General features: G+C 42.2%; 1 protein-coding gene across 1 annotated transcript; it reads left to right on the top strand.

The window, feature by feature from the left end:
• Positions 1–607: 607 nt before the first annotated feature.
• Positions 608–20,982, top strand: cd37 (CD37 molecule). The gene is made up of 8 exons (XM_063221268.1): positions 608–672; positions 2,469–2,532; positions 3,695–3,825; positions 9,566–9,640; positions 9,981–10,088; positions 12,641–12,829; positions 15,491–15,574; positions 20,095–20,982. The coding sequence occupies exons 2-8, from the start codon at positions 2,478–2,480 to the stop codon at positions 20,164–20,166; spliced, it is 714 nt and encodes a 237-aa protein (XP_063077338.1). The 5' UTR covers positions 608–672; positions 2,469–2,477; the 3' UTR covers positions 20,167–20,982.
• The last annotated feature ends 254 nt before the right edge of the window (positions 20,983–21,236 follow it).

Below are 21,236 nucleotides of genomic sequence, written 5' to 3'. Positions count from 1 at the left end.
CATCACTTGTACAAGACACGGATACATGAGACGCAAGGCCCAAAGGACCTAGTTGTATTACAGTATAGTCGGTGTGTGTGTGTGTGTGTGTGCGTGCGTGCATTGTGTGCGGATGCATGCTTATGTGTGTGTGCATGCATGCGTGTGGGTGTGTGTGTTCATGTTTAGTTCTTCAAAAGGAGTTATGATCAACCCAGCTTTAACCTCTTGAGGGTTTGATGGTGAACGCCCACCGACCGAGAGACACACCAACTTCCCCTTTTCTGGAAGATACCGTTCTCTCATCTTTCTCTCTCTTCCCCTCCCTCCTTCTCTCTCTCTCTCTCTCTCTCTCTCTCTCTCTCTCTCTCTCTCTCTCTCTCTCTCTCACGAGCGCAAAAGGTGTGTGTGTGTGTGTGTGTGTGTGTGTGTGTGTGTGTGTGTGTGTGTGTGTGTGTGTGTGTGTGTGTGTGTGTGTGTGTGTGTGTGTGTGTGTGTGTGTGTGTGTGTGTGTGTGTGTGTGTGTGTGTGTGTGTGTGTGTGTGTGTGTGTGTGTGTGTGTGTGTGATAGAAAGATAAGCACATGTCCAGAGGCAAATGTTCTTCTCTCACTGGCTTTTTTCAGATATGGTGTCCGAATGCTGCCTCAGTTTCACCAAGTACTTTGTCTTCCTGTTCAACCTCATTTTCTTCGTAAGTCTATGTAGGCCTATGTCTGTGGCTTCATTAAATAAACGTGTATTCAGGGCTTTGAACCGTTATTTTTTTCCAAACGTTCCGTTCCGAACAGAAACAGATAACGTTTCCGGTTTAGAGTTCCACCAATAGATTGACGTTCCCGAACCGGTTAGAACCAAAAAATATTGTTCCCGGAACGGTTAATTTCATTCCTGTCAGCTGATTACTCCCAATAGGCCTAACTGACGTTAACCAAGAAAGACGGAAGTGCAAATGAGTCAGCCTACATTGAAAAACTGCTTATTCAAGCGGATGAAAAGAATATCCTCCAGAATTTTATCATTCAGGGACGACCTAAGCGGAGAAGTAGAGAATAAACCTCAACTATGAAAATGTGCGCTCTACGCTGACTTGGGTCACGGGGAGCACTATGATGGACATTGTGAGTTTGTGCATATTTGAAGCGGCCATGGATGCCCAATAACGCCGAAACATTGTCGGTGCGCTTTACACGCGCTTCCCTGCAATGTCTTACAATAATGCAATGCAAACTCTGTCCTTTTGTATGCCAGTGGTTTCTCTTAATTAAGATGTGGAGTGAAGACTTTGTAATCTACAGCTCTCTCTCCATTCAGTCAGAGAATGTCTGATGTCACACAAGACGTGAACCTCAGCCGTCATGGTAACGTGCGCAGGAAAATAATTACTTTTTTTTTTAGTTTAAGGAACGGTATTAACCGGTATTAACCGGTTACCATTATTTTTAAATAAGTGTTCCCGTTCCAGAACATAAAAAATAGTAACGTTTCCGGTTTCGTTTCTGTTCCCTGTAAAATACAAAAAGTTTCTGGTTTTCGTTTTCGTTCCTTGAACCGGTTCGAAGCCCTGCGTGTATTCCATATACCTAATATTTTCATTTGCTGAACTATAATAGACCAAAACATTATACTATCCTATATGCAGTATATACAGCATGCACTTCAGAATAACAGTCTCTGAAAAACGGCTATTAACACTTTATTGACATTAATTGATGAACAAAATTATAAACAAAAGATTTAGAAATGTTTGTGAATGAGTAAGAACCACCCCACGGTTGCACAGTAGCATGAGACTCAGCTAGTGGATGAGTTTCAGGCAGGTCTATGTTTGCCTACTGGACACGTCTATACCCAGTGGGTTCATCTGTCCTGCTCTTTGGAGGCCAAACTTCCAAGACTATATATATTTCCTCCAGTAGCCTATATCTAACTCATTTACAAATATTTGTTACTCTTTTAATTTAATTTAATTTAATTAGGGCTGGGACTCGATTAAATTTTTTAATCGAATTAATCTACAGGCTTTGGAGTTAATTAATCGAATTAATCGCATTTTAATCACATTTAAATATCTGACTTGAGAACAGTGAAAATTTTGTTTTTTCACATGGATTTTGAATAATTACGATAAATAAGCTTAATCTAAAAATATTATACATTTTTAAAAGCAGGGAGAACTCTTCTCAATTTCAGCAGGCTGTTCACCATCAGGCGTAATACTGCCCTCCACTGGTCTAATCCAGAACTATGTAGCTATATTATACTGCGATTAATTTTTAAAATCGTGTTAATTAATTAATCGCATTGTGTGATAAATTAATCTAAATTAATGCATTAATATCCCAGCCCTAATTTTAATTATTTAATTATTTACAAAGTGTTGATACAGCTATTTAAGGGACTTTTATTCTAAAACATTAGCCAGTTTTGTTTTACTGTATTTTACCTTCTTTTGAGTGAGCATGTGTCATCTCTCTCTCTCTAAATCAGTTTCTAGGGATGCTCATGCTGTCTCTTGGTGTGTGGATCACCTGGGCTGAGTCCAGCTTCTTCAGTAAGTGTTATGACGTCACCAGTAGAAGGGTCTTTAAGTCCTGTAGTTCTTTTTATTTCCGTAACTTCAGTGATTCAGAAAACGCAACTAAAATGGATAGCAAGTTGTAAGGAAATCCAGCCACTGTCATGCAAACATAGAATGGCTCTTGGCAGACCTGCGGGGTTCCGCACAGCACCAAGACCTCCACTCACAGGTCTCAATGTTGGATTTGTTTTCAGAAGGCATGACTTTATCTACCACTTGCCCTTGCCACCAATACAACAAAAACAAAGGTTGTCTGATCATCTTTTAAAGAATCAATAGGCCTATGTGGTAGACATATGATACAGTTGACACGTTGACGTTGTATTGATGTGAGCTGCCAACATGAACAGTGCATTCAAAGTGACATCAATCACTTTATTAAGTCCAGGACAGAAAGCTTCACAATTGACCAGACCTGTGTGTGTCAGAGCTGTGCAGAGACACATAAAGTAAAGGGCACTGGTGTGTGGAGCTCGTGGAGCCCCCCTGGTGGAGCTGGGCGGAAATACACAGGTCTGGTAAGGGCAAGAGCCAGGCTAACGCAGACACGGTTGTGGCTCTGTCCATGTTCAAAGAGTAACCTCTGAAAGAAACCCCAAGTTCGTCTGATGTTCTCACTTCAAACAAATGCCAGAGACAGCAGGCAATTAGTACAGCAAATATATCATTCCAGGCAGTGCACATTGATGTAATATTTCATTCAGATGTAATTGACATTTAAATAACAAATAAATAATGATGGATTGGTTTGGTGGCTGCCATTGGACAGGTTTCTTACCACGGTTACTTTCAAGTTGCCAGACTGCCAGCAGTAAACTGGCCTGAGTAATCCTTAAGGTCATGCTCATAAGTAAGATCAACTCGTGCATTATTGATCATTATTTAAGCCATTTTTGATCCCTCTAAAATCATTACAGTACAGTTTGCAAACAAGTAAAATACCTACAAAGCGGTTTATGGAATTATGTGAGATGTTAACCTACGAATTCCCCATTTTTAAGTCCCTTCTATCTACAACCTCCACTACGTATATAGAAGCCTATATAGTTCTATATATAGTATAGTTTTGGCTTGGTCTCCAGTAGATTGACTAAATATCCCGGATCTTACACCTGTTGCTCTTGTGTGTCTGCAGTGGAGCCTCCCTCCTTCATGTCCATGTCTCTGCTCTCCACCTCCCTGGTCATCGCGGGCTCCCTCAGCACAGCGCTGGGGTTTCTTGGATGCATGGGGGCCGTACAGGAGGCCAAGTGCATGCTGGGATTGGTGAGTCAGAGTTAGTGTTGTCACCTGCAGGGCCGGATTAAGATGGGCTGGGGCCAGGGTACTGTAGGCTGCAGGTTGCTGTGGGGCCCCCGGAAGGCAAAGTTTGTGACAAATTTACATATACAGTGTCATAATTATGAGCTAGGAATTAAGGATAATATGTCCACCAACTCTACTCAACGCAACACATAATTTTTTTCAATATTGCATCCTGTCACAATTCTGCAATTTTTCACTTTTGGCCAATCAGGGGCCCCTGTCATATCTAGCCTGAGCATTAATCCGTCCCTGACCACCTGACTGTCCCAGTTTTTGGTAATGGTCTGTCCTGGAAAGAGACATATTTTCCTGGACACTGAATGAAGGACGTCATTGTGTACGGTAAAAAATGGTCAATTGAGTTTGAAATGTCCAGGTTTTTTTGTGAGACAGAGGTGGCAACCCTAGTCCCATTTCTGTTCCCAATTTTGCTCTTGAATGTAGGCTACTGTAAGACATAGGTAGGTCTGTGAACCTTGGTGCATTGCATAACATATACTTTCAGAATACAGAGTGAATGATCATTAAAATAAGCTAGCTACAAGTGTCTGTGACAATGTAAAGTAAAATATATTTGACCAGATGTGCTCTTAGAATGCCTTGATGTTTTATTGCTTTGTGTATCAGTCGAATGGTGAGCGAGATGGGTAGCCTAAAACCTTGGCTGCTGGTCTTACCATAGCCTTGTTGTTATTTCATAATGTGTAGGAAACTGTGAAGTAACTGGAAGTTTATAGATGATATAGGTAAAACCTCTTTTGTTTTTAGAGAAGTAAATGTTATTATTACCACAAACACATAAAAAATGATTACATCATTTCGCTTTTTAGCCTAATTTAATGTGTTGGGCCAAATACAGTAGATTACGCTGGGAAAACCCGCTCATTATACAATGCACTGTGTATTGAACCAGGCATGCACGTGCGCACACACACACACACACACACACACACACACACACACACACACACACACACACACACACACACACACACACACACACACTCACTCACTCACTCACTCACTCACTCACTCACTCACTCACTCACTCACACACACACACACACACACACACACACACACACACACACACACACACAAAACACAAAAAAACCACAGTGCCAATCTTTCTGTCAAAGGACTGGTTTTGTGAATGACTTACAGAGACACTTTGGAGAGTTGGCGGCGCCAAGGTCAGCTTTTGAAAGAAAAAAAATAGCAAGAAAAAAGACAAACAAACAGTGCCTAGTATTCAGTCAAACTGCCTCACCTGTGTTAACATTTACTAAGGTCACTCGGTCTCAGGGCTGGGCTGGGCTGGGACCCAAAAACAAACTGGGTATTTTTTTGGAATAGGTCACAACCCACAGTGGTGTAGTCTACGTAGAACGCAGGTATACGGAGTATACCCACTTCTAAATTTCAGGGATTTCAGTATACCCACTTAAAATTGATTGATCCATTGTTTTGAATAGCACAAATATATACAGTATACCCACTTCAAAAATTGCTCAAATATACAGTATACCCAGCATAAAAAGTAGACTACACATTACATTACATTACATTACATTACATTTAGCAGACGCTTTTATCAGAGCGACTTACATTTATTATCATTCAGGGTATTGGTTACAGTCCCTGGAGCAATGTGGGGTTAGGTGCCTTGCTCAAGGGCACCTCAGCCATGGATGGAGGTGTAGTGAGAGGTCAGGTGGGATTCGAACCTACAACCCCCACAGTGAAAGACCAACTCTCTAACCGCTCGGCCATGGCTGCCCACTACATCACTGCCCTCACACAGCCCCCTGCTTCTCTAGGATATTATGATTAGCTCAGTTATGATGAGCTCAATCCACTGTCTATAGTCTAAAATATAGACCAACAGGCTGCCCCCTCTAAATTGAGGGCCGTTCTCAAAAGAAAAACAAACACTCACACACAAAAAAGCAAAAAAACAACACCATCGATCCCTGAGGACTGTCGGCCCACTGAGAAAATGCCCTGTGTGCCAGATTACCCCGTACAGCTCTGCTCAGTTTGTCCAAACATATTTCCTGTCATTGCCTTTCAATGCGCTATGTGCATCACCTGCACATGCCGTAAGATTTTTTCCGTGTGTGACTTGTGCAAATTCAAAGCATCGCCGCTCCACTTGAGGCCGGCCGAGACGTGAGGTCTGTGTTTGTGTTTCATGCCACTTCCTTTTTTGGGGGGGAAAAACGGACAAACATTAAAGCAGAATTCACCTTTTAACAACATTGTGCTCTAATGCTATATTGGATCACTGGCAAATAGAGTGTGCTGTCACTGAATATAATTATAGGCCTACGTCAGATCAAAAATTAAACGTTTTTATCATTACTCTAACGGTGCTTTGGAATACTTTTTTCAATTGTAAAACAAAGTGTCCAAAATCATGTCAGAGGTATTGCCTCAACTACTTCTGCGCATAAACTGTGCATAGCACACATTAGCCTTAATCCCAACCTGGATCCACCTTACATTTTCTATTTCGTCCCATTTTACATCAGTTCAATAGAGTGTACACAGTGTGTCGATGTGATGATTTCACACTTCGTTCAATTTACAAAGAGTCGGAAAGAGGTTTTAGGCTTAGTATTAGGGTTACAGCTAGCACGTGATTTATTTATAATTACGTTGGAAGAGGAAGCATGAAATAAATAAGCCCTTACCCTTCAGCCCTAACCCTAACAATATGATTAATGTAAAGTGTAATTTGTCATATGTCATTACACACTTTTTACACACTTTGTTAAACTGCACCTCGTGGTACACAAACTACATGGATAATAAAAGGAAGTGGTAGCCATGTCAATATTGTTTTAACCCTGTCATGCAGAGGCGCTGTTGCAACCTGTTTGTAATGACCACATTTTAATCTGTTGACTAAAGACTCTCAGTAATGTCAGCAATGTTGTTCTGATGTAGTAATTACGCTTTTTCGGGCAATAGTGAACGGCCATCCCATCTGCATGAAAGGGCTATACCATTAGTAACATGGAACACAGGGTGGTTTGGGGTCTGAGGGTTGGGTTAGGGTTAGGTATGTTCTCACGCCCTGCAATTCGTCTAAGCCAGTGCTTCCCAACCTATGGGTCGGGACCCAACCTATGGGTCCTCAAAGATCCACAGTGGGTCGCAAAGCCCTCTTGATTTTTAGGGGTTTAATTTTAATACCATATATAGCCCATGTTGAATAAATGACAAATCATTTAAACCAATTTATGCATAGAAGCAACAAAATGTAAGTGATACATTAAACAATTATTCTATATTTGACTGAAGACAAATTGAGGAATAAAACAATAACTAAGTTTTCGCAGGAAACAGAGTATCATGTGACTTCCTCTCGTGCGGGCGCTGGTGCGATTGCATCACCAAATCTTACAATACTAAAATATGGGTCCCTTAAGAAAAAGGTTAGGAACCACTGGTCTAAGCAATGCATATCTTGCTTATGGCCGGCATGTTTTGATCATGTCCTGCATGTGTCTTTATCTCTTGTGTCTCCTAAAGGACAACTCCAGCCAATTTCAACATGCAGTTTTAATGTTCACACTACCCTGGACTTGTCAGTACCTGAGATTTTTTTTTTCTTCTTAGTAAGCCTTTTCCTAGATCCTGGTCATTGTAATGGGGGCAGGTGTTTGTTAACATTTCTTTTCTTTTTTTTATTCCCAAAACATCCAAAAGGTTATGCAACGTCAGCAGACATCTAGCAAACAGTGATACCTTTTGGGAAAATATTTGAAGTAGGCCTAAGATTTTTTTTAAAATGTAAACAATACCTGGCTGCCCCCATTAGAATAGCTCATATCTCGGAAAGGGCTGAGTCAAAAAATGCAGCTTCACCGGGTACTGACAAGTCAAGGCTAGCATGAGCAATACAACAGCATATTGAAATTGGCAGGAGTGCTCCTTTAATCTTTGTTATGCTATGCTGCTGTGTTTGTCTGCATGTCTGTCTACATGCTGTCTGTTTTCTGCTGCTTTCTTGCTCTGTGAGCAGTTGCTGTAAACTCCAAGTCCCATTGTCATTGTGACACAGCTCTCCACAGCACACAATTGCTCACTGCACATAACGAAATTGCATGTATGCCTCTCCCGTGCAAAAGAGGGCAGCCCCCAATGGCACCCCAAGGGAGCAGTGCGATGGAACCTCAGTCATGGAGGAGGATGGGGGAGAGCACTGGTTAATTACTCCCCCCACCAACCTGGTGGATCGAGAGTCGAACCAGCGACCTTTGACCTACAAGTCTGACTCCCTAATCGCTTACCCATGACTGTTTGACACACCTCATCAATAATTATCAATTGCCAATCACTCAATCAGTCAATCATTTCCCCCTTTTGAATGGGCCACATCTTCTCATCAATATCCCACTCTATGTTCTCTCTTGCAATGTAACGAGGGAAAAACCTTCTCCAATGGCGAATCCAGCTGCTAATTGAAATTGTGTGTGTCTGCAGACTGATTGCCAATTGAAGATTATTGAAGGAGGGATCAGGTGTTCCAGTGTGACTGTGCTGCTGTGGGTAGTTTTTAAACACTGTGGATATATGTTTCAGTGAGGTTACTATTTTTAGATGCGTCCTAACATCTCTATTAGAGGGTATGTCCGTCTGTCAGTCGGTCTGTCGGTCTGTTGGTCCGTCTGTCCGTCAGTCCGTCTGAAACGCATTCTTCAATGTAATTCCCTCCTGTGTCCACAAGGCAGCAGTGCATAGATGGACGCATCTTTGTCCTCCTGTCAGACTTGTTCAAGCAATGGAAATTATATACTTAAATGACAGCCATGTAAATTGTTGAGGAGAAAAACTGTGTTGAATGTGGAAAATATGGTAATACAACGAGAATGTGTCAACACATGTAACGTGTAACATGTCTCTTTTGCTCTTTTCAAATAGTGAATATGTGGATTTTGTGAGTTTCTGTTTCAAAATACGGGTGAAAGCAAAAAAGAACTGTCTTTTTTTACGGCCTTCTATGACAAAAGTAATATCGTTAAAATAACATTAAACTGCTGGATTCTCTGCTGCCAGCTCTACTGTTATTTTACAGAACAAATGTTTACAGTGTGGCTATGGGCTCACTTGAAAAAGAGGTAGCAACCTCAATGTGACTACCCTGATTAAATAAAACAAAGATAAATCAATGAATAAAAATAAATAAGTAGGCCTAGATCCAATGCAAGTACATTTGCAATATCCTATGTGTAACTAGAACAAAGAAAGCAGAAAAATACCAACTCTAACTAAACACGAATAGCATGAATATCAACCACATGTCATCTTGTGTAATAAATGTAAGGTTACCAAAATGGCACAGAGCAGGCCTTCTGTTAAGCTACTATTCGGCTCTTGGTAATAACATAGCAATGTTGTTATGATGTATAGATCTTTTTCAGCAGAAAGTAATGGGGGGGCTCAATGAGCTAAGGCGTCTCCATTACACCGGCGACACAGGTTCGATTCCGGCCCAAGGTCCTTTGCCAATCCTTCCCCATCTCTCTACCCCACTCTCAAACTGTCCTATATCTGAAATAAAGGCATACAAAGTAATCCCATCTGCACAAAGTGGCTACCCAGAGAGAAATTTGTATTATTTGTATAAAGTTGGTGTAGCTTTTTAACTGGTGAGATGACTGTTGTCTTTTTCCCTTTTGTGCCCCTGCAGTATTTCATGCTGTTAACCATCCTCCTGGCAGCTCAGTGCGTTGGCGGGGTGTTGTTTGTCACCCAGAGAGACTTAGTGAGTAACACACCGACCGGCTATGAGATCACCTCCTCCCCTTCATCTTCCTCTTCCTCATCCTCCTCCTCCTCCTCCTCTTCATCTTCCTCTTCCTCCTCCTCCTCCTCCTCCTCCTTCTTGACTTTGTATTGCTGTGTGTATTTTTTTCCATTCTCCCTGTCAGCTTCCCTGACTCCATAACAGGTTGTGGGATAAACATTTCAACATGTGCACAAATACAATAAAATAAGTCTGTGTGTTTGTGTTTGCGTTTGCTTATTTATTTGTTTTATTTGTGTTTGTTTGTGTTTTGGGATTTGTTTGTCCATGTGTTCAATTATTTGTTTTTGGGGTATAGTTTGAGAGCAGTTTGATGGACCACATGTCTGGGGTCATTCAGCTGTACGGGAAGAATGAGTCACACCTACGCCACTTTGAGAAGACGCTGGACTACATACAGGAAGAGGTAGCAGAAATGACATTATACATTACATTACATTACAAATACATTACATGACATGACATAATAATAATAATAATAATAATAATAATAATAATAATAATAATACATTGGCTTTATACAGCGCTTTTCATGGCACTCAAAGACACTTTACAGACCATAACATAAAAACAAAACAAACAAAAAAAAATACAAAAGACATACAGAGACTCAATATAAGTACAAAACATCACGTTTGGTGGAGATGATAAGCAAACCCACGACGGGAGCAGCGATGGAAGGTCGTGGGGATACAAAAATCCTGAGCCTCCCATCGTGGGGGGCAAGCTCAGCCAAGGGAGGCAGGCGAACAAGCAGATGAAGACGGGGCGGCTGAGACATGACATGACATTACATTACATTTTTTTTTTTTTAAGTATTTTTTGGGGGTCTTTTTGGCTTTTATTACCCATACTACAGGACAGTGTGAGAGTAGACAGGAAAAAGTAGATGGGGCAGGGCCAGGGAAATGACCCCGGCCAGACTCGAAGCGGGGTCCCCGTGGGCAATGTAAACCGAAATGTGGCTTAGCGCGCTGACATAGGCTTTTTAACCAAAGCGACCCTACAATCGAGGACATGCATAATCATAGCCAACATCACAAGCAGATACAAAGTGCACAGGAAATATACAGAGCAAGAAGTGCACATGCTAAGTAGGGTTAGAAGGTTTTTTTTTAGTACATTAGTACAGGTTTAAGAGTACACACACATACACGTCATGCCATAATAGGGATGTTGTAGAGCTAATATTATCATATATTATAATAATATTTCAGTGAGCAATGCATTTTGCCCATGCTTTGTCAGGAGGTTGTCTCTGGAATACTTAAGTCTGTGCATCACTAGCAGCTGGGCAATGGCTATGCATAGTACATGTATTCCTTTTGATTAGCCTATAATAATAATAATAATAATAATAATAATAATTTATAAAATAATAATAATAATAATAATAATAATAATAATTGTATTTGTATAGCACTGTATCATACAAGGCATGTAACTCAAAGTGCTTAACAAATGGGAAAAAACATCATTGTTAGAGATGGATTTAAAAGGAGAGGTATAGGGGAGAGGCAGAAATAGCAGGAAGGCAGAGGAAGAAGAGATAATTATTATACTGTATAACTATAATGTCATAATTTTTATGGTAATTATAATATACTCATATAGAATAGGACAACAACTATGTTCATCATTGTCATCTTAGTCATCATCATCATCTCATCATCATGTTTTTTTAAAGAACAACAATTATCGCATTTGTACAGCTGGCCTTGCACAATTCATAGACAATGCCGCTTGGTTGTTTCAACAGTTAGTGTAGGCTACGTGCAGACAAGACACGAGAGTTGACACAGGTGCTGCCAAGTGACCTCCTTTGGGGATACCACGGCATGCTCAGTTGCTGCTTATTTGTGTCGTCATGGTTGTCAACACAGTTTCCCCAAAATGATTTATTCATTTGATTTTTTCCCATTTCGTGCCCATGACATGTTAATAATGGCACAGAATCGCATTAGTACGTAGCATACAGTATAGTCTAAACCCTGTAAACAAATTTAAATTTCCGTTTTCCTTCCTGCTCAATCCCTTTAGCTGTAATCTGCCTTGATGCCTCTATTGCCACCTCTCTTGACACCATTTTGTTGTGAGCATCATACATTCAGTTTTGGCGTTCATGATGAGCATTATGTTTCGTTTGTGACATGTTGACAGTGATACTGTATCGTAAAGAAGTTGTCTTTACCTACAAAACCCATCATCAATCTTCAATGACATGATCATCCCACACTGCCTGTTTTTGCATCACATTAAATTTGGCAGATCTCATGGGAAGCTCTCTGGGAAGAAATGACTTTTCATGAGCTTCTTAAAAGTTGAGAGGAATGACCAGGCCTGCATCTTACAAAGACATTTAAGCAGGTGCCTTCTAGGCAATATGGGCCTATCACATCACTAAAGGTTTATAGGCTACGTATAGGCCTATACAATATTCTCGCACATGCAAACAAAATACTTACGCAAAGTGCATATTATGTGCGGTAACGTAGTGTAGGCTATGTATAAACTTTTAATGATGACATGAGACTTAGGCCTATCTATGATATATTGCTACACAGTCTCACCCCAAGTAGTCAATATCTGAGTACCTTTGACCAGACTGCAATTTTTGACGTCTTGGGTATTCCTTCCACGTCACATTTTGACTATGTCCTCAAAGGCGCCCCCTTGTGGCAGCATAACGTCATTGAGGTTAGGTTTAGGAATAGGTTTAGGGTTAGGCCACATAGTCAAAATGTGACGTGGAAGGAATACCCAAGACGTCAAAAATTGCAGTCTGGTCCAAGGTAGTCAGAAATTGACTACTTGGGGTGACACTGCGTTGTATATTGCCAAAAGAGCACCTCATACTTAAGAACTACTTCAGTACTTCAGCATTTTTTGGGAAATACAGCCCAGGAATGTTTCTCTAACCTACTGGGATGCCTGATTCTTACCTAACCTCCCTGACAGGTGGGCTGTTGTGGGTGGGAATCCCACTTTGACTGGGATAGCGCTCCCTGCTCTTGCTACTACTTCAACAGCTCTCACCATGCTAGCCCCAACGCCACCACCAGCACCGCCAGCACTGCCACCACTTTGCCTTGCGGCTGCAAGGGGAGGGATCTCTCTAGAACAACCCAATGTGCCATTTATAAACAGGTATATTCAGTTTTTAATGATCACTTTGTGTTAGTTGTATTAAAGGGGGGGGGGGGTGAATTTTAGCCTTTATTGAGATAGGACACTCAATGATATTGAACTTGTTGAATATCTGTTTCTCTTTTTCGGACACCTCAGCTGGGTGCGACCATGGGTCACTCATCAGACAATTTGTAAAAACTCGGGGGAGGGGAAGGATCTGGAAATAATCATTTTAATTTTTTACTTTTTAAAGGCTGCATTTCTATGAATTAAGTAAACTTCAAAAATCAGTCCATCTAATTTTGTTTGGGCTTGACTTGCTATGCTTCCTAATAAAATTCACAGTGTAGTTGTCTTTTTGATTGGGATTACGTGGTGAAAAAACTATTTAAAATGAAATTTTACAGATTTTTTATAGCTTCAGTTGCTGACACTAAACACCTTCAACTTCCAAATGCATCATGTACAAGTAGCCTACTTGTACCATATAAGTAAAGAACGTACACAGACGTTACACACTGATGCAATGTGATGGCTTTGTGCAAAATGTGTTCATTTGTTGGACATGTTCCTGTTATGTATAGCCTATACCGGGAAGGATATAAAAGGGACCATTTGTACTAGTTCTGGCACAGTGCACAGTGTCACTGCATGAAAAAGGAAAGAGATTTGTGACATCAGGGGTAGTGTTTCCACAAAGTAGGTCAATAGTCCCTCTTGTCTCACTAACTGCACTGCCAGACCACTTGACATTACGCCCTATGTATGAGTAGTCTTTGTGGGGCCTGATAATTTTTTTACCCTTTTCCATTCATATGGATTACACCCTATACTCTTGATAATAGTCAGTTCTATAGAACCCTACTTTTACGTAACACATCTGTTTGCCATAGCGGCATAATGGCAATATTTATGTTTCGCACTGTTTGTAGCCTTTTTAGGCAGATGGACTCGTGTTCACTCTTTGCTGAAAAGACTAATTTGCATTATAACATTGCTATGACATTACATAGCGCCTTAAGTAACCGACTAAGACTTGGCATCACAATTTTCTTGACATTGGCTACGTTTACATGACATTTTTAATTCCGAATGAATAATTCAGAAGTAAATAGTTCCATAGAGTTTATGATCTTTCATTTAATTCCGAATTGTGAAGTGTTTACATGATGTTTTCAAAGCGGAATGGAGCTTTATTCTGAGTTAATTTTGAATTAAATGTCTCGTGTAAACATAGCCATTAACCCGTTAAGACACAGCGCTATAAATTTGCTGTTACCGGAATGGCAATGACCAAGTTATTGTGCAGTACTAAAGGCCCTGTGCTATGTCATATGTAGTACAATGTTAGTTAACTTTTCAATGACTATCAGGCTACAGCGTACCACTGGAGGAACGGCCTGCATTAAGGGATGCTGGGAACACAGCACAACACAGCACGACACAATCAGTGACCATCAGAGATATCAGCAGTGGTCAAGTTGTAAAATCAAACCAGGGGGGATGGGCAGAGATGGTTTCTGTTTATTGGGGTTTCGGAGTTTTCTCCCTCAGGATATTTTGAAAATGTAATGTTTCATGGAGGTGGATGATTTTAGACCATTTTCATTGCCGGGGGGATGGCATCCTAGCCTGGTTCACACCAGACGGTGTATGTGTNTCTTCGGCGCCNCCTGGCGGAGCAGCGCTACACACACTACCGTCTGGTACACAGCCATAGAGCACGCTCCGTCTCCAACCAGAAAATAGACGGAGGATTTATTTCTTAAATATAAACGGTAACTCACATTGAGGAGTCACAAGACAGATTAGAGACTATATTGACTCTTTAAAGCTTAACAGGAAGGTTTTTGAAAGAATTTGTTGGTGAGGAGGCCGTGCAGAAGCAATAAATTCTCAGCCTATTTTCTGGTTGGAGACGGAGCGTGCTCTATGGCTGTGTACCAGACGGTAGTGTGTGTAGCTCTGCTCCGCCAGGGGGGCGCCAAAGCTACACACACACCGTCTGGTGTGAACCAGGCTAATGGCATCCCCCCGCACCGCCCTACAACTCGAGCCCTGGATGTCATGCAGGTGTACATGCAGCCAGTGGTGATCAGTGGATACTCCAGACTGGATGTCATATGAAGCAGAGAGATTTTAGAATGAGAGGGGACATATGGCGGCCATCTTGGTGACGCCTCCGGGGTGCTATTTCGCGATTAAGTAGACCAGATCTGAGAGTCAATGGGAAAAATGAATGGGGAAACTGAGTATAGGACGGAGGGGAACCCAGGGGTTGTGAAAACCATATGGTTGAAACGACCGTGAAAAACTGATCAATCTAGACTACTTGGTTGTGTCATACGAGTCAAAATAAAGCTTTTTGAGCCACTTTTCTGACGGCTTTTTTGACAGAGCGCAGGCGCAGTAGTTCCATAACGGCACGAGAGCAACGGCTTTTCACAACTGAGCATGTGCATAATTTCGCGTGCGCCGATGCAGCCAAATGATTGGATCACTGGCAACGCAGCTTAGCAGGCACATTGGCTCTTGTTACCAGAAAGGCGGGAGATGTGCGGGTAGACGCCATATTTTCGTTACGAATCTTCACCGTTAATTTCAATGTACCTGTCCTATCTCCCCTTACTAGAATATTTCTGTATGAAGTCACTGTTTGTGTTTGTATGTGCTCCCCAGGGATGCAGGAGGCAGGTGGAGGAGTGGATGGACGACCACATGCTGACCATCCTGGTGGTCATATTCGCACTGATTGCAGTGGAGGTGAGTCGACTAGAAGACTGCTAGAAATTTGGCAGTGTGAGTGGTAGTAGTAGTAGCCGTAGTAGCTGTACTAATATTAGTAGTAATAGGCCTAGTCATAGTCGTATAGAAGTAGTATAGTCATAGTAGTATAGTAGCAGTGGTGGTGGTAGTATAGTAGGCCTAGTAGTGGTAGTAGTAGTAGTAGTAGTAGTAGTAGTAGTAGTAGTAGTGGTGGTAGTAGTAGTAGTGGTGGTAGTAGTTGTAGTGGTGGTGGTGGTGGTGGTGGTAATAGTAGTAGTAGTAGTGGTAGTGGTAGTAGTAGTAGTAGCAGGAGCAGCAGCAGCAGCAGCAGCATAGTAGCCTAGTAGTGGTGGTACCCCACTACTTTATGTTGAAACTGAACACTATATACATTTGCTGTGTGCGTTTAGTAACTCTAGGTATGCTAGAAATGAGAAATTGAAATTTTGTGAATGGCCAGAGAGAGAAAAGCATGTTCCTTGAAAAATATGTGGTGTTGGACAAGCCATAAAGCCATTTTCCATACCACCACTTTTCAATGCAGGTTGAAATGCACTGTAATGCATACGAGTAACTAAGTAAACACTAGAGCAGGAGCCACTTGTTCAAGAACTAGTTGGTAGTTACTGAGTAGTGGTAGTAATAATAGTGGTAATAAATAAATAGTAGTAATTTTAGTATAGATACTTAATCATGTGATGAATAAATACAGTGTCCTAATAGCAACAGCAATCAAGGGAGGCAACCGGCCCCCCTTGCTAATGTCTGATGCATGTGGTGTTGTGTTTGGCACCACCCTCAGGCAACCCCAAACACTGTGGACGGAAGAACAGACAGGTTGACAGAGAGAAAAACAGACAGACAGACAGACAGACAGACAGACAGACAGACAGACAGACGGGCAGACAGACAGACAGATACACACACAAATAGACAGACAGACACAGACAGACAGATGGACGGGCTGATGGACGAACGGACATACAGGATCAATACCTGGCCCAGCCCCTTCTGGAGGGCCAAGTACAGAATAATAGCCTGATGTCCTACTCATTCTCACCACCAACTTCACCACATCTCTGTAGAGAAAAAGGTTACATTACTAAAAGTCCAGAAAAAGGAACACTGTAACACTGTAGTATCTCTTGCCACCCTAGGCTAGAACTTACAGTAATGTTATTTCAAAATGTGACCACGGCACCACCCAGAGCAAGAATGATTTTCATGACACCATGCTGCCCATTGTGCCGTAAAATGATATTTAAGATGACACAGTTCAGCGGAGGCGGAAACCTTATACAGGTTGGACTGCTGTATTGTGTAGGCTGCTCAGGTACAAGTGCCCAAGAACGCCTTGTGTTCACGTCACAAAAGCCTAAAGCGCCTGGTGTCTGTTTTCCTCTCCACCCCTCCTAATATGTCTCCCCCTTTCTCTCTTTCTTTCTTATGAATAAATCTTCCTCTTTCTTTCACACTTTCCCCTCTCCCATTTTCTACATTTCCGTGTCCCTTTCTATACGTTTCTTTCTTTCTTTCTTTCTCACTCTTTATTTCTGTGTGTGTGTGTGTGTGTGTGTCTGTCTGTCTGTCTCTATCTCTGTGTCTATCTGTCTGGCTGTCTGTCTGGCTGTCTCTCTCTCTCTCTCTGTCTGTCTGTCTGGCTGACTGGCTGGATGGCTGTCTCTCTCTCTGTCTGTCTGTCTCTGTGTCTGTCTGTCTGTCTCTCGCTCTCGCTCTCGCTCTCTCTCTCTCTCTCTCTCTCTCTCTCTCTCTCTCTCTCTCTCTCTCTCTCTCTCTCTCTCTCTCTCTCTCTCTCTCCACTGCTCCCCATGTAGTCTGTGTTGTGGTTGTGGATGCTGGTGTTCCACTGCCTCAGCTGCTCTCCTCACCGCTGCTGCCCCCCTAAGTCACGCGGCCGGCGCCTGCACATCTCCAGGTGGCCAACCCTGGAGGAAAAAAATAATATATTAATAATATTTAATAAAGGAAGAATACACAATAAAAATGCAGTGTTAAGTCAACACTTACAGAGTCAATTTAACATCAAGATTGCATCTAATCTTGCTTTTGGTCCCAGAGTACTCTAAATGTTGAACATTGCATTGTTTACTGTCTATATCCACGCATGAGTGTAGCCATGCAATTTTATTTTACTTTCTGTTTTTACTGTTATAACCTAAAACTTTGCTGAGTTGAAGTGAAGTAATGGTTTGGAGTGCAGCCAATATTTTCCGTGTGCACATCACTAACTACAGCAATTGAAGAATGTGCTTTGAAGAGATGTGGGGATAAAGATTTCAAATATATTTAATAAAGGAAAGGAAGAATTTAGAACACAGTAGTAGGCCCATATCCATGCATTAACGAAGCATATCCGTGCAATTCTGTTTGACTTTCTTAGTTCTTTGTACTGTCATTCGTAGGGAAGTAATGGTTTTGAAGAGCCGCCATAATTCCACTAATTATAATTAGACAGTGAAGAGATCTATTACCTGGCTGAAGAGATTTGGCGATGAGGATTTCAATGAGGCACTCAAGAAGCTCAGCTTCAGGAAATTGGCTGAAAGAAATAAGTGGCTAATAACTAATAAGACGTGTCTGCACCCAGGATGCTCGCTTCTGGTTGTACAGAAGTGGTATCCACCCAGGGGGTTGGGGCAGGGGCGGAGCTATAGGAGGGGCGAGCAGGGCATGTGCCCCGGGCCCAGGGACCTCCCGTATTGGTGGTCAGGGCCCAATCATGACCTTGGCAAGCCATATGGGGGCCCTTTAAGCGTCTTGCCCTGGGGCCCTGCACTTGTTCTGGCACTGGGTTGGGGGTCGCCAAAGCAAGATTCAAGATTCAAGATTCAAGAGCTTATTGTCATTGTCAAAAAGGCAACGAAATTGTGTTAGGAGCACACCACCCAGTAGTATATAAATACGTAGCCCTTTAAAGTGCAACAAAGATAAAAGTGACACTAGTGCTTGATACCCTGACTGTTGATCAACAGAAAGTAGTATAAAATGCATGGATCCCACTGTACTGAAAATTCTCCTTTTGTAGTCTTCCTTGACCTACCATATATGCCCGCCTGACGAATATTTCACTTTGTGTGAATGCAGTGTTGTGCTGTGCTGTGCTGTGCTGTGCTGTGTTGTCCTGTGCTGTGCTGTGCTGTGCTGTGCTGTGCTGTGCTGTGCTGTGCTGTGCTGTGCTGTGCTGTGCTGGTCTGTGCTGTGATGCTGTGTCGTGTGTTGTGTTGCTGTTGCTGTTGCTGTTGCTGTTGCTGTTGCTGTTGCTGTTGCTGTTGTGTTGCTGTTGCTGTTGCTGTTGACTGGATTCAATATAAGTGGACATGTGTCAGGGGTAGGGCTGCGTACCGAATTTCGGTCCAGTTCTGGCACTGACCGAAATGCCCCATAGCATTGAGTATCAAAGCGATTTTTGTGGGGGAAAAAACGATATTTGTGAAAAAAATGCCCCCAAACCGGGATCTCATCAAATGTCATCAGTGAACACAGCAGTGTTATTTGACCAATATGTATAAGAGAAGAGTAGCAGCATGTGTTGCTGAGACTGATGTGGCTTTGGGTGTGTGTGTGTGTGTGTGTGTGTGTGTGTGTGTGTGTGTGTGTGTGTGTGTGTGTGTGTGTGTGTGTGTGTGTGTGTGTGTGTGTGTGTGTGTGTGTGTGTGTGTGTGTGTGTGTGTGTGTGTGTGTGTGTTTGAGAGAGAGAGAGAGAGAGAGAGACAGACAGACAGACAGACAGACAGACAGACATACAGACAGAAAGTGTCAGTCTGTCTGTCCGTCTGCCTGCCTGTCTGTCTGTGTTTCTCTGTTGTCTGGCTATTACGTTGTTTATCCATTACTTGTGTGTGTTGGCGTGCGTGCATGTGTGTGTGCATGTGTGCATGTGTGTGTGTCTGCATGTGTGCGTGTGTCTGCATGTGTGTGCGTCTGCATGTGTGTGGCTTCTGCTTTGCCATTTGTATGTATGTTCAGTATATGTGGCTCACGTTGCGTCCTGCTTTTCCCACAGTGATTTTTACATGGAGTACTGGCAAGGTATTGCTTTTCCCTTTGTCCTCTGCACTCCACTACCCTTAGACAGGCAGACAGCATGTCTAGCCGTGTACACCTACAACACAGGCACTCTGTAGGGAAGCTGACAAGGGGGAGACAAAGGGGTCAGTTGTCCCGGGTACAGGGAGAGAGGGGGATCAGTAGGGGACTTTCATTACATCGTACAGTATGTATTGGATGGGGGGGCCCTTTCTGATGACTTTGCCCTGGGCCCAGCAAAAGTTGTCAGCGGCCCCCTGCACTCTGTCTCTGAAAACACAATCCAAGAAGAGTATCTGCTCAAAATTCATTCCCATCAAATCCTATCACATACAAAACAATCTCGTGAGGTGGTCACGCTGTTTCTTGGTGGGATATAACTGGCTGACCGACTGGCTGGCTGGCTAGATGACTCGGTGTTGCGTGTGGCGCGCCATTGATCCGGTTGCCTTGTTGTTTTCTCTCCCCAGATCTCTGGTATGATCCTTTCGATGTGTCTGTATAGATCACACAGCAAGGACGAGCTGCTGACATTCTACTAAGTCAGAGGGAGTTTTTTTGATGGATGAAGAACAGATGCATGAAGTGACAACCTGTCATGGTCTGTCTTGTTGATGACGTTCAGGCACTTGCGTTTCGTACATTACATTTCAGTATTTGCCACATTTGCTCACACACACTTTTTTTACGTGTTCTGTTTTGCTATTGTTGTGTCTGTATTGTGTTATTACAATGTAATTATATTTTAATACCATGGCATGATGCTCCCATACAAATGGAACAGCTTTTTAGTCATTATGCTGTGATGTAACATTATGCAAATGTGCATTTTCATGGAGTTGTCACCTGGATGTGAAAGAATGCTGGGAGCATAAACATTTCAAATAATGTTCAATAGAATGCAACGGAAAACAAATTCTAGAATCTTACACTGTTGTAAAAGGGCATTCTTTAACGCAAAGAAATCTTGCACAGCTACCCCTATAGGCTATTAAAAAAAGTCCCTCCCCATCCCAACACATGAGGTGACTGCTCAGTGGCTGTTAGTGTGTGGAGAGAGAGAGAGAGAGAGAGAGAGAGAGAGAGAGAGAGAGAGAGAGAGAGAGAGAGAGAGAGAGAGAGAGAGAGAGAGAGAGAGAGAGAGAACGTAGCCCTGAGAAAGACTTACTTCCCGTTTGCTTTGGCCTTGCTGTGTTTGGAGCAGGAAGCTGCAGCGGGCAGCCTCTGGGCTGAGGGTGGGACAGAGAGTTATGTTTCGCTATTGTTGCAGACGCACAATAAGTGACCTCTTTTTGTCTGGTCTGATGAAACATGTTTCCACACTCTGAAATCCCGGAGATGTTCAGATAACCTGTACATAGGCCTAATAAAACTCTTGATTTTCATAGTATTTTTCTTGTGTCTTAAGTGAAATAATGACTGATTTATGATTATAGTTCAGGAGAATGGGACTATGAACTTCTCTCATTTTTTTAAATGAAAAAGGAAATTTTTACTGCAAACAGGATTCATGTCAATGCCAGGTCACATGTCAAATCTTTAACTATTAAAAACCTCTTTTATGTTTATGTTAAGATAGAGTGCTTTCTCACTTCGAAAGAGATAAATGTCT

The sequence above is a fragment of the Engraulis encrasicolus genome, chromosome 17 (genome assembly GCF_034702125.1).
Source record: "Engraulis encrasicolus isolate BLACKSEA-1 chromosome 17, IST_EnEncr_1.0, whole genome shotgun sequence".
NCBI lineage: Eukaryota > Metazoa > Chordata > Actinopteri > Clupeiformes > Engraulidae > Engraulis > Engraulis encrasicolus.
Note: the sequence above shows the minus strand (reverse complement) of the source record. Positions and strands in the feature narration are given on the sequence as shown.

Bases quoted from the DNA above. Each gene is read 5' to 3' on its own strand.
- cd37 (XM_063221268.1), top strand. From the start codon at position 2,478: ATGCTCATGCTGTCTCTTGGTGTGTGGATCACCTGGGCTGAGTCCAGC. The intron at 9,641-9,980 runs GTGAGTAACACA...TTTGGGGTATAG, and splicing joins TTGTCACCCAGAGAGACTTA to TTTGAGAGCAGTTTGATGGA. The intron at 10,089-12,640 runs GTAGCAGAAATG...CCTCCCTGACAG, and splicing joins TGGACTACATACAGGAAGAG to GTGGGCTGTTGTGGGTGGGA.